This window comes from Protopterus annectens, chromosome 2.part1 (genome assembly GCF_019279795.1).
Source record: "Protopterus annectens isolate FY-2018-M chromosome 2.part1, PAN1.0, whole genome shotgun sequence".
Taxonomy (NCBI): domain Eukaryota; kingdom Metazoa; phylum Chordata; order Ceratodontiformes; family Protopteridae; genus Protopterus; species Protopterus annectens.
Window position 1 is genome coordinate 1079693909 of NC_056729.1, and position 15266 is coordinate 1079709174.

The 15266-nt window shown below is 35.2% G+C and overlaps 1 protein-coding gene across 1 annotated transcript in view; it reads right to left on the minus strand.

The window, feature by feature from the left end:
* LOC122794935 overlaps nucleotides 1–15266 on the minus strand; it is a 533471-nt gene that overhangs the window by 218156 nt on the left and 300049 nt on the right. Inside the window, exon 12 of the mRNA XM_044063530.1 lies at nucleotides 1088–1240. Coding sequence (XP_043919465.1) covers nucleotides 1088–1240 — 153 coding nt within the window. The remainder of the gene's footprint in view (nucleotides 1–1087; nucleotides 1241–15266) is intronic.

The following is a 15266-nucleotide window of genomic DNA, read 5'->3' on the forward strand; positions in this document are numbered from 1 at the left end:
TGCTTTAGCTTCATGATTGCTCATGTGGCCATGAAATGGCTTAACCCAGTCAAGATGGGGCCTGTGTTGTGGCCGTGAAGAAAGTCTCTTCATCGAGTAGCACAGACTAGATCCATGCATATTTGATTGGCATTGCAGCTCATTTCCCTACGAATGTAAGCAGTGTTGGTATTGCTAAGGTCATGTATGCAGCATTTATGAATCCTCAACCATGTTTTAGTTAACTCAGAGGAGTAAAACTGTGAAAGTGCATATCTCTCTTCCTGCATTCTTTCATAATGTAACTTTCTGTGAGACAATCATATTAAAATTCATCTGGCTTGTAAACTGATTGGTCAGTTTTTTTTTAAATAATTTTTATTTCTGTGGCAATACATTCAAATTGTCCATGATCTTTGATACAAAGTATAAACATCTTCAAAATTAAAATAGTTATTTTATAATGTGTATACAAGTACAAACAAAAAATTAATTAGATTTGTAAGTCTGTTTTTATTGTTACTACCACTGTTTGATCCCACTGTATGTTGATCATCTGCTACTTCCTCTGTCATTGGCTGGATTCTCTGTCAGCAGGGTGATAGACAGCTGTCAGGAGTGGTTGATGCTTCTTTGTTTCATTTCTTCACAGCATTAACAGGCCACAAACATCAAGATAATGGTGAGTGCCATTCCAAATGGAGCATTTCATCCAAGGAGGCCTGCTCCTCCTCACGTTGCAAAAGAGGAGATTTCCCTAGTTATGACCAAGGAAATCACATCTCCAATGTGGCCTTGAGTAACACAAACCCTCTCACCCACCAGGAGAGCTGAGTGTGTCATGCCCCATCACTCTTTCTCCTCACTGCCTGGCTCTTCCAGAGATGTGGTTACAACCTGATCATCATTCACCCAGGGTCACAGGGCTTCATCGCTCTGTGTGTTAGAGTTAAGGTGATTAATGCGGTTTAATTTTCAACCAGAATAACAGTTTCATGGGTAAATAAGATTATTAATGTAAATAATTTCACAGGAAAATAAGATAACTAATGTGTATAATTCTGCCTAAATACTACATTTGAAAAAATATTACTATCCAGAAAGTTACCTGCAGTCATCTCCAGGAATGTGACATTTGCAGTGATATCGGAAGATGTATTCAGGATGAAAGGAACAGTAAGGCTTTTGAAAATTTCCCTCAGAGCATTTAGTAGAGCATCAGGAGTCTCAATGTAAATTTCATATTTAATAAATTTGGAAACTGTAGAGAGAAAAGAAACAGTGATTAGCATTCCTTAAACTAAGGGTTGCAGTGACAGCACAGTTTACATGTAGATGGCATAACAAGCTTGCTAAATAGAATGATCTGAGAATTCCATTAATATAGCAATAACCGATGACATTGGTGTGGTATATTGAAGATTTACCCACAGCTGGCATGGTTTAATCACGAGGGCGAAGCCTGAGTGATTAAATAAAGCCAACCATGGGTAAATTTCAATATACCACAACCACAGAGTCGGTTATTTCTATTATACAATGACATTATTTAAGAAAAAAAAATACTTACTTTTCTTAAATAATGTCTTTGTATAACAGTGCATTACTGTTCTTCCGTGGCTCGTGGTATACTGCTTCATTGTGTTGATGGACTGCGCATGTGTATGAGACTTGCGTTCACACGCATACCCAGTACATCAGTGCTTGGGAAAGAAAGCAACGGAGAAAAGAAGATCTCTGTTGCTCCACTTTTCCTTTATTTATTTATTTTTTTAATTAAAAAATAAAAGGTTCAGAAAGTTTAGGGTAGGAGAGAGACAGATGGAGGAAATACAAGGGAAATCAGGTTTGGGTCTTTAGTTTTAAACAACATACCTGATCACCCTTGAATTTTCTGCATGGTGTCTCTCTTGTATGTCTGGAGTCCTCCAGACTACAAATTTTGTTTTTATTCTTGTTCAAAAAAAAGTTAAAATAAAAGAAAATACCAATGGAAAAAAAGCCCAGGTGACTGGACCTTTTTCCATTGGTATATTCTTGGATTTACAACAGACACGCTGGATGGGCTAGCCAATCAGCTTGCTTGTTTTAGAATGTTAATGACCAGTCATTGTATAATAACTGATTAATATCTGATTTGCAGAAACTCTGTATTACTGTGCAACAAGTTGGTTTCAGGTGCTACTATATTTATGTAAATGAATAATTCACATGAATACAAGTAATAAAGCAATTCAGAGACAACTGCAATATGCCCCAGAACCTCCAGATGAAACTGGTTATCACTCCAGTTCAGAGGTCTATTAACTAGACAGAAATTACTGTAGTGTAGTTACAGAAGCATTCAAGTTGCTAGTCCTATAGGAATATAGTCTTGCACATAAGCTACTACAGCAGTACACACAAGTGTACATATATGTATGTGTGCCTATATATTTATATATATATATATATATATATATATATATATATATATATATATATATATATATATATATATAGGTTCATAGATTAGTACAATTTTAAGCCTAGACAATTACTCCATATGAGAATCAAACAGTGCACCTTATATCTGAAAGGTAAAAACCTTAGCCATTATGTGAACCTCCCACCTATGACACTTTACTATGCATATGACAATCAACAACCTGGGTGGATGGGTGCATGCAGAAACTTAAAATGAAAAATAATAAAAACATTGTTCTCTGCAGGGGAACAAGCCCCCTGTACCCCCTCACCCCTTTGTGGGGGGCTGTGGCCCACCTTACACCCCCAGCAAAATTATGTATAATAACTCTGGATCACAGAACCTCAGGGGAAGGGAATATTTCCCTATTCATGGAATTGTACGATCTCACACACCAGTTAATCTATTTATTTGATCGTATTTTGCTGCTAAACAAAATTTTAAGAAGTACAGTAACAGTTTGCTATTTCAGTTTGTAATTGGTAAACAAATACACTGTCCCCAACAAGCCATAACACTTTTATTTTCCAATAGTAATTATATGATGACCTTGTGCTTTCATGTACAAGAAGCCACACCTCTTCCCCAAAAAGGCAGCCGAGTTCCCTGCATGTCTGATGCTTAATGATGAGGAAAATGAAAGAAAAAATAAAGAACTACTACAATAAAATACTAATTTCAACATGTTGCTCTTGAACATATATACACATCCCCAAACATACACTAAGTAAAAGTAATGTATGTCGGCTTTCCTGATTAGGGGTCGCCACAGCAGAACACCGGACCACTTATGATTGGCAGTAGATTTTTTACGGTGCTGAGGGGCCAGCCCGATGCCTAACCTTCAACGAAGGCACACCCATTCACGCACCTGCATGTCTTTAAACGTCACTCGATCGCAGGGAGAACATGCAGACTCCACACAGAAGGTGCTCCAGCGGAGAATCGAACCAGAGAACCTCTTTATGTGAGGTGACAATGCTAAGTACCTCTTGAAAATTCATAGCACTGAGCTAAAATCAGTGACAATTGAGAGACTGGGGCTTAACTTCAGTAGAAACTAAAAAACAGAAATATATTCTGCCAGTCCTGACCGTAGCTTTGGTAGTGCTTTCCAAGCTCTTCTGATCTTACTTTCCCTCACTGAAACAGGCTCCTCTCCCTTCATGGAATCAAGCAAGCACACTAGGTTAAAGGAAATAATGCACCTCTCATCCAAAAATGAGCGGCAAATCTATGTATAAAAGAATTGCCCAACTACAAGTTGCATACCTCTCAACTGCACAGATTTTTGAAGAATGTCCAGATTTTTTCCTCATATTTCTGGTCTGTTTCTGTTTTTTTTTTTTTTTGACAAATCACTGGGATGATCTAAGGATTAAAGTCACTAAATAATAACATGCATTTGAGTTTCAGACTTCAAATCCCTCAGAAAATGCATGCTAATACAAACCTGTTTTATTACATTTTCTAAGTTTATAAGAACAGTATTTAAAATGTGTCCATATTTTTGGGCCTTTGTCCCCACATAATGTCAAACTTTGTCCAGATTTCTTGTTCTAAGAGATTGAGAGGTATGATGGCTTGCAGTATTCCTCTCCCATGAAAAATGTGTAAATCTTCTTCCTTTTCAGTACTATGGCATGTGGCACAACCCTGTTTGGTATTCCAGCCAACTTCAATGCAGGTTTGATCTGAATCAACAGTCAGCAGTAACGCAAAAAAAATACTTGTGATTATAGGTTAGCTTTTTCTTGGCTCTTTAACCTGTTGGATCACAAGCCACAGCTGAGCTTATTATACTCAGCCTGGAGCCAAGCTCGTGCCAGCTCTGACTTGAACACCTCTTCACAGCTGTACTATATTCTATTATTAGATAACTGTTGGAGTAGCATATAGTTAGTTATATGAGATGATTGTCAGAGCTTAAGAAGAAAGGGGAGGAAACAATGAGAACATCCAGAATTTCCTAGTAAATATATCTAGCAAATCCTGTTCTGGCTCTGGAAAAGGAGTCAGTTTTATAGTGCTTAGTGAAAGTGTGTACTGATGACATTGATGCTAACTCTAGAATAATAACTTTTCCACCCCTAAACAAAAATCCCAAGAAACTGCAATAACTCTAGCAGAGGGTGCCTTGACATTCTTAGGTGGGCTTTCACCTTCACAGACATAAGCTACAATCAGAATGCATTTTTCACAAATGAAAAAGGAAGGCCTCTTAAGGAGGACTTAAAAGATGTCCATCAATAGCCGACTGCCAATACTGGATCAGTAGAGAAGATGTCTGACTAGGCATATCAGCAACAAGAAAGTTCTGAATTTTGTTGACCATATGTCCTCTTTTATGGAAAAATGATAGCATACTTGAGTAGATGTATGTTACATGAGGAATGCATCATGAGCTCTAGTATATTGGCTGGACATCTTAACAGTTAGGTCTGTTGATGAAATCAATGTTCCACAGACTAAAGTGCAACTATATGTGTGTATGTGTGTGTGTGTGTGTGTGTGTGTATGTGTGTGTGCGCATGTGTGTGAATGTATGTGAATATGTCTGAATGTACTTATTACCCCCCCACCTACACACACAGCACACAGATTGCCAAATGTTGTAAAAAGCTGCTGCTACACACATACATCAACAAGCAGAATGTGTTTGTGAATAAGTTATAGAGTGGCCACAACAGAATCTATAATGTGGCAGGATTATGTTTTCCTGAGTATCCTTAACATGATGCCAGTGAGGACTTGTAAGCTGCCGTACATAATTGAAACAATGCAGGGCAGAGACTCTCTTACCTGTGCAACCCAGTCCAACATAGCTCAGCTGGACTGGTTAACACTGTATACAGTTCTCTCCGGCACACCACACAGATGTGACTAGATCCAGCCATACAGACATGACACACACATTATTTCTTACATGCTCTCTTTGATTAGATGTTTTATTTTTTTGTCCATTTTTTTAAACAGTTGATTTTTAGTTTTTTAAACATTTATTAAATTATTACTTTTTACACAGTCACACAAATATTAATAGAAAACAAATCATATTAACAAGTTCTATTCATGGATTATACATCACATATATGTTTTCTTTCTTTTTAACAGTTATTCACTCCAACATTTCATACATTAGTCAATTTCTGCCTTCATTTCATCCTTGCTCCTCCTCCTGTACATAACTGAATGCACTATTCTCACACGTTCATTTATTTTTATGTAATGTGCTTCTTTTCTTCTTTTAAGATTTTATCTCCTTTAAAATGTTCAGTACTTAGACTGCTGCTGGTTTACATTTTGATTTCTGTTTTCTAGTAACTATTTTTTGGCTGCCAGTAGTATTAGGCCTTATGATGTATAGGCAATTCAGATTTTGTGTCCCAGTTCAAAAGAATAATTTTCTTAGTTACAGCCATTTCTTCCGCTAACATTTCTGACAGAGTACTCTGAAAGGAATTTTTAAAACTTGCCAGCTCACTACAGTCCCCAAAAAACATGTTCCAGGTTTCATCTTTTTCCATCACACCTCCTGCATTTGCTATCTACTTGGGAAAAAATATCTTCAGTTTGCTTGGGGTCTATAAATACCTATGCAACCATGGCCAAGCAAATTCCTAAACCATTCACACTGTGTTACATATTTAGGAACCATATTCTGTAATCTAGTGGAGCTGCAGGTATTTGCACTATGTATACAGTTTGATGTTATTGTTTCTGTAACTGAAATGGTTGTCTTCACTTTGCTTTTCTACATCACTTTCAATCAGCTTATATATACTGACAGCCTTGCTATATTTCTCAGCTTTGCCTTCAGCATGTAATGCTTTTTTGCTAGAACCAGAGTCTTAATATTATGCTGTATCATCATCATCAACCTCCTTTTTCCCATTTTCTACATGGGGTCAGGGTGTCATGGTAACTGTCACCATCTTACTCGCTTCAATAATACGCTCCTGCCTTCTTCGACACTCATGCCTGACTGTCGCAGATCTTCTTTCTCACAATCCATCCACCTCATTGATGGACACCCTCATTTCCTCTTACCTTCTTCCCATCTGTCCCAAATCTTCTTCACCAGATTGTCTTCTGCTTTTTTGCACTTGTGCCTGAACCACCATAATCTGTTCCCTTTGATGTTTTCTGCAATTGGAGCTACTTTGGCTTCTGCTCTTATGTCCTCATTTCTTCATCTATCCCATAGTGTGCATCCTACTACCCATCACAGGCACTTCATTTCCATCGCCTCCAACTTCCTCATCTGTTCTGCCTTTACTGCCCAAGTTTCTGTACCATACAGTAACACTGGTCATGTCACTGTTTTGTACACCTTACTTTTCAACTTCTTTGACATTCTTCTGTCATAGACTACACCTGAGACTCTATGGCAATTGGCTGCAACTCTTCTGATTCTAGCTTTGACCTCTTCATTCAGACTTCCCATCTCCTCAGCCACTCCTCACAGATACTTGAAGCTATTAACCTGTTCCACTATCTTCCCGTCCGTCTCACGTTCTTCTGATTTCCCCAAATTGCTGCCATTACCACTGTCTTATCTGTACTTAGTTTCATCCCATGTGCCTTCAGCTTTACATTCCATTGCCCTATACTTTGCTGAAGTTCATGCTCAGAACTTCTTATGCTGTATCAGCCATGGCTGAATAAGGACCTATGTGATTAAACCCATCTGCCCGCTCACATTAATTAAATAAATAAGTACATTTATGTAGTCCACAGTTATTGAACGCCTGGAAATGAGAGCTGCATGATCTCAGAAATATTCAGAACTTTCTCTTAATCAAGCAAGAAATGATGGTCAATAGAGTGGGCAATACTGAGAATAATGGAAGGCCCAGGAATGTTGTGAGGTCCATGGTTTCCCTGTAATGTTCATTCTTGAGGGCATTATTGTGCTAATTACTGTATTTTTCCAGTTATTTTATTATTATTATTATTATATACGTGTTTATATTTTTGATATAAAATAGTTCCTCCAGCAAAACATTTCAAAGTTGCTGTAGGATATCTAAACACTGTTGGAAGACCAGTTTTGTATCCAGAATATGGATTATGTAAGTTTTTAGTAAAGCACACAAATACACAAATGCACACAAACACATACACAAAAAGACCCATACATATACAAACACACACACACACACACACACACACACACACACACACACACACACACACACACACACACACACACACACACACTATAACTGGCATTCTCAAACTATCCTAGGTCTAGAAAGTAGACAGTAAATACAATGTATGTGAGTAGTGGGCTTCCATAGGAAAAGAAGAGTTATATTTGTGAAAACAGCGCTGTGGAGGAGTGTCACTTTCACTTTCATACATTTTATTTCTTTCTTTATCACTTGTTGATTGGGTTAGTCCCACTAGGCTTGGGGTCTATTTTCAGTGGAGACCTCAAGTTGATATTTATACCACTAGGGGAAACTTGGGCAGGGCTACAGGGTTGCCAGATTTCTGAAAGGCCAGGTAGTGACAAAAAAAGGTCTTTTACACTAAATGAAGGCCAAAAAAAAAATGTCTTTAAGGCAGAACATTAGGCAGTTCCGCATTAAACAGAAATAGTTCTGTTTTGTGATTTTTTTTTGAAAAATAATATAATATAAAATTCTTTTCATATGGAGAAAGGGTACATAGTATTAAAAACTGTGAAGGCTTTTGCAGAAAATGTAAACAACAGGGACATTTTTGAATAGACTGCAATCAAATTATAGATGGAGAAAAGCAAGAGTTTAGAGCAGAAACTCAAGCTGAGCTCACTGTTAAAGACTGAGTGGATATTAATGAGATTATAGACAGGTCTGCACAGAAACAACAGACAGATATAGAAAAAGAAATGACTGCACATAGTATAGATTCTGAGGATGAGCAGTGTACCAAAAGTGATATGGTTATAAGTGAAGGAATGGAGGCTGATTTTATGGTGGAAGGGGTAGGAAAGACAAATTCAATAGGAGAAAAGGTTAGAAAAGGGAAAAAATAAACAGTACTTTAAAAATGTCAGAAAGGGAAGGAATAACTGTCTTTTTTTTTAATGTTAACAGTTTAATGAATGATGTGTTGAATTTTAAATAAAAATGTATATATGTACTATAACAATAGAGCCATGTTGTCGTGTTTCATCTGGGTCAATGATTGGTTTATTGGATATGACTGGATCCAACCTTAATGCTTTTTCAGAAGCTTAGATCCATGGCTCTGACTCTGGACCCCAGATTACCTCATAATGACTTTGCCTGCTTACAGTAATAAAATATCCAAAAAAAACCCCTAAAACACAGGCATACTTTGACGCCATAGCTAATAATGATGAAATGAGAAGAACAGCAAGAAAAGCTGTCTGAAAGGACAAGACCCCTGGTCAGGTCCAGCCATTCGTTCTGAGGTCCAAAAATGACAATTTAGAACAGTGATGGAGGGGGAATGCTTTACCAGAAGAAACAAGATAACATTGATTTAGCTTTATGGTAAGTACATAACTTGCATAACTGATGTTGTCTTTTTCAACCATTTCAATGAATAGGACAGATTCCAAAGCTACCAAAAATCGAATTGGATTCAAGGAAGGATATTCCTGAGTATGGAGGAGCCAAAGGATGTACAGGATCTACATTGTACATCTAACTTGTATTGTGACACAAGGTATGAACAGTAGACCAAGTAGTTGTACCACAAATCATATGAATAGGAACCCTACCTGAAAAAGCAGTAGAGGTTGCCACCATTGTGGTAGAATAAGCCTTTGGTTTGCTAGGTAAAGTCAATCTCAGTATTTCATAAACAAACACAATACAGTTGGAAAGCCACCTGAACAGTGTTACCTTAGAAACTCCTTAACCCAATTTAGTTTTTAAGAAGGCGAATAATTGATACAATTTTCTGATATCCTTTGTTTTCTGTAAACAACAACTTAGCTGACAATGAACATCCAACAAATGTAGGGTATATCCGCCCTTGTTTGAGAACTTTTGGAAAAACACTGGAAGATTAATGGTTTGATTGACATTTACTTCCGAGGCCATCTCCAGAAGGAAGTTGTTTTTTTTTTCTCAAAGATACTCACCTTTATAGCCAAAAATGCCACAGGAACACCAGCAATGTAAAACCAGACGATATTTAATATGTCCACAGTAAAAACAATAATGCAACACAACCACTGCTATCCACTATAAAAAACTAGAACAATAAATTGGTGTGGTATAAAGCGCTTTTCGTCTACCCAATTAAGCAAACTTCTTCAGATACAAACACACCATCAACGTGGTACTTTAAATATGCTGTTTATAATCAGATGATTAGAATTCACTTCAAATTAACTGTTTGTTGCTCCAAGAGCCATTTCTTATATGTTAATATGTAAGTAAAAATGTGAATCATTCAACAGTACCCACGTTGAACAAGCTATATGAACTTTAAAAATCATTATGTACTAAAAAACCCAAACTAAGTTGTGTGAACACTAAATGATGACTTATCCATAACTGTGATTTCAGCGATGGTAACAACTCGCACTAATGTTGTGCGGAAGTGTCAATATCTAACCCCACTAGTTAACTTAACGCTTTGTTATGTATATTAGCAATTAGACAGCAAATGTTTATGTACGTTTAATGCATTGCATATGCAGAATTTTGTTCACTACATTTTGTATATTTTATAATTTTATGCATTTATATATTGTGATGTTGTACTATTAATGAAAATGAGAATACTAAAGGTGCAGTATCGGATAACTACTATATATTTACTTCTAATGAGCCAAAACTAAATTTTTTTTAGTTTTAATATACTGGATACAGTTCATTTAGTCTTGATAGTCTATCCAAGTCTGATCTAAATTAAATTAAGAAAAGGGGAAAAACAGAAATTTTTACTTTAATACGGTGGTATAAAACTACCTTATGTTTACCTCTACTATTAATGCAACCAGTTTCTTAAATTTAATATACAAGTTAATGAGTATAGTTCATTTAATCCTGGTGATCTACATGCATATAATCTTAATTGCCATAATAATTTTAATTTCTCTAACTGTAGAGATTTTGAACCTCCTTTTATCATAGTTTGTACTTTGTTTTCCTGATCTAATATTTGTTCAATAATTTTGAACTTAAATGAATGATTGGCATACTCCATACAATGTTTTGCCAAGGCATTGTCTTGTTTACATCTACTAATTGCATACATATGGTCATAAATTCTGTCTCGTAATCTCCTATCAGTTTTGCCCACGTAGAAAGCCAGGCATATTTAGTATTGGGCTATATAAACCACTGCTTTTGAGTTGCAATTAAATCTATTTTTGAGTGTGTAACTTCTATCTCTTATTGTAAATCTACTTCCTATATCTATATATTTACATTAGTTGCACATCTCACATCTCAACATACCTACAGTCTTGTGTATACTACTATGATGTCTCTCTAGGATGTTTTTTAGATTTCTCCCCCTTCTGTATGTGATTGTTGGGAGTGCTCCTACCTTCTGAACAATTTTTTTATCTATGAAAATAAATGCCAGTTCTTTTTTAAGATGCCCGTGATTTCCTTAGCTCTTAGATTGAATGTTAGAACAAAACTGATGTGTCCATTAATTCCAATGGTATTAGACCCCGTTCTAATTATGGGGTAGTTATTTGGGGCATTAATGTCCTCAGTGTGTTCAGGTGATACCTGGGCTATAATAGCCTCTGAACTAAATGGGGATAACCATGTTCCCTAATTTAGAATTAGCTTATATATTATAAACAAAATTCTACAACACACGTGCGGCCAGCAACAGGATGAGATAACAGAGAATTTAACAATAGGTGAACAAACTGTGTTGACACCTACCCCTTTAAGTTACACTATTACAACTAACTTAAAGGGGGACTTTAAGATTTATAACTACACAGATTTCACCATCGATAGTAACCTGGTTGAACTATTTGCCAAAGGACTTACCTTTGTTCCCTCTAACAGAGGTGACATAGCTGAGACTTTGTTGGAGTTTAAACTTTATAGTAGAAAATTAAACTTAACTATTTTATTGGGTAATACAACACATGATAGACAAGATCTAAGAATAGCAAGTACATATAACCCACCACCCCACCCGCTTATCTATTTATTTGAGCATATGTGGGAAATGGAAATTAGAAACTTGTTTAGCAGTAGCGCCAACTCTGCAAATAATAACAATGTATCTGCAGAAGAAAAGATGATGGTAACACAGTTTAAAAATCTACCAATTCGCATTATGAAACCAGATAAAGGAGGTGGATTGGTAATTATGGGTGTAAGGCAGTACACTGAGAAAATGATGAAATTACTAGAAGGACAGGCTTATCAAAAAGTGAGTCTAAATGAGTTAAACATAGCTCACAGTAGAATCAAGATGTTTATTAATGACTGTTTATTGACTCATTAACAGATGTACACACAAACAACTGTTTGACTATACCTTTACCCAAGCTCTCATCTTCGTTCGGAGTCCCAAAGATCCATAAAGATATCAATGACCCCCCAATGAGAGCACTTGTAGATGCCTGTCAATCTATCACATATCCTTGTGCCAAAGTCATAGACTCTATCTTGAAGACATATGTCAGTAAAGAAAAACAAATATGCAAAGATTCCTGGACGTTTTTAGAACAAATAAACTCACTTGAGTTTAAAGCAGACAACGATTTCTTAACAGTAGACGTCTGCGACTTATATACATCTATTCCACATCATATGGGCATGGAGTGGGTCATTGAATTTATTAGATCAAAAGGGGCAAGTGATACAGAACAAAGACTTATTGAACAACTATTAGGCATTGTCTTGGAATATAATTTTTTTGCATTTAATAATGATATATACTTGCAAAAAGTCGGGGTAGCTATGGGTTCCCCATGTGGAGGGAGTTTTGCCAACTTAGTCATGGCATACTGGGAACATAAGTTCGTTCTCAACAATGTTCACTTAACAACTAGAATTTCTTTTTACACACGCTACTTGGACGATATCTTTATCATCATTACTGGTGGTAATGAGGTTGCAAATGAAATAGTTAAGTACCTTAATGAAACTACTGAATTTTTAAAATTCACAAGTGATTATCAGGAGTCTAGTATCAGCTACCTCGATGTTGAACTACATAAAGACATTCAAGGGTATTATAGAGCAAACATTTATAGAAAAAGTACATACTCAAATTCATTCTTGCATTACAGTAGCTGGCACCCTCTACATAAGAAAAAGTCTGTGATTAAGGGACAATTGGTGCGAGCAGCAAGAATGATCACTATGCAGAATGACTTCATAGCAGAATGGGATAATTTGAGTAACATGTTCACGCATAGGGGTTATCCAACTGACCTAATTAACAACATCATTACTGAGGTCAAAAATAAGCGTGAGAAAGGAATATATAAGCCAATTCTAAATAAGGAACATGGTTAGCCCCAATTAGTTCAGAGGCTATTATAGCCCAGGTATAACCTGAACACACTGAGGACATTAATGCCCCACATAACTACCCCATAATTAGAACTGGGTCTAATACCATTGGAATGAATGGACACATCAGTTTTGTTCTAACATTCAATCTAAGAGCTAAGGAAATCACGGGCATCTTAAAAAAGAACTGGCATTTATTTTCGACAGATAAAGAAATTGTTCAGAAGGTAGGAGCACTCCTAACAATCACATACAGAAGGGGGAGAAATCTAAAAAACATCCTAGAGAGACATCATAGTAGTATACACAAGACTGTAGGTATGTTGAGATGTGAGATGTGCAACTACTGTAAATATACAGATATAGGAAGTAAATTTACAATAAGAGATAGAAGTTACACACTCAAAAATAGATTTAATTGCAACTCAGAAGCAATGATTTATATAGCCCAATGCTAAATATGCCTGGCTTTCTACGTGGGCAAAACTGAGAGGAGATTACGAGACAGAATTTATGACTATATGTATGCAATTAGTAGATGTAAACAAGACAATGCCTTGGCAAAACATTGTATGGAGTATGCCAATCATTCATTTAAGTTCAAAATTATTGAACAAATATTAGATCAGGAAAACAAACTAGAAACTATGATAAAAGGAGGTTCAATTATTATGGCAATTAAGATTAGATGCGTGTAGATCACCAGGTTTAAATGAACTATACTCATTAACTTGTATATTAAAATTAAGAAACTGGTTGCGTTAATAGTAGAAGTAAACATAAGGTAGTTTTATACCACCATATTAAAGTAAAAATTTCTCTTTTTCCCCGTTTTTTCCCCTTTTCTTAATTTAATTTAGATCAGACTTGGGTAGACTATGAAGACTAAATGAACTGTATCCGCTATATTAAAAATAAAAAAATTTGGTTTTGGATCAAATGAAGTAAATATATAGTAGTTATCATATACTGCACCTTTAGTATTCTCATTTTCATTAATAGTACAACATCACAATATATAAATGCATAAAATTATAAAATATACAAAATGTAGTGAACAAAATTCTGCATATGTAATGCATTAAACGTACATAAACGTTTGCTGTCTAATTGCTAATATAGATAACAAAGCGTTAGGTTAACTAGTGGGGTTAGATATTGACACTTCCGCACAACATTAGTGCAAGTTGTTACCATCGCTGAACATCACAGTTACGGATAAAAAATTGTTGGAACTAAGAAAATCAGCAAACCTCGTACACAGGAAAAACTATTTATTACACTTGGTTTAACTAGAAAAACTAGTCTTCATCAGAACCATACAAATCCATACCAGACAAGTTTATATACCCTTGTTGTTTAAAATAAACATTTAAAGGTGTACTACTTGAAATGCATTTAGAAAAAAATCACAAAAACTAATTACAGTGTCCTTAATTAGAATACCTATAAAATTATATAAAATATATGTAAGGAATATATATGAAATTAAAAATTAAAAAATCTTCTATGTATCATTTAAACATTAAATATCATAAAAATATATTAATACATAAAGGTCCACAATTTTGTAGATAGTAATGCAGGCATGCACTAAAAACTTAATGGCACTTTTGATTTTATTGAGCTAATACCAAAAAAGGTTTTATACTAATTGAATCATTTAATCCAATCTAATATTATTTGCCATTTACTTTCTTTCCAATTTCCACTAAATATTGAACTTTGCAGATGTTCAATAATGGCAAAACGGAAGGTATGGGTTTCTCCATATTCAAGCAAGTGCCTGTACAATGCATTTTTATTATCTTTTTTCCTAATTCGATAAAAATGTTCATACATCTGCAAAGTTCAATATTTAGTGGAAATTGGAAAATGCAGTTATAAGTAAATGGCAAATAATATTAGATCCTGGATTAAATGATTCAATTAGTATAAAACTTTTTTGGTATTAGCTCAATCAATAAAATCAAAAGTGCCATTTTTTTTTATGCCTGCATTACTATCTACAAAAAAATGGACCTTTTATATGTATATTATTTATGATATTTAATGTTTAAATGATACATAGAAGATTTTTACATATATTTTATATAATTTTTACATGTATTTTATATACTTTTATAGGTATTCTAATTAAGGACACTGTAATTAGTTTTGTGATTTTTTCTAAATGCATTTCAAGTAGTACACCTTTAAATGTTTTAACCAAGTGTAATAAATAGTTTTTCCTGATTTTCTTAGTTCCAACAATTTTTTATCAGTTGCTGTTTCGAGTATCTCAAGTTGACAGTTACGGATAAGTCATCATTTAGTGTTCACACAACTTAGTTTGGGTTTTTTAGTACATA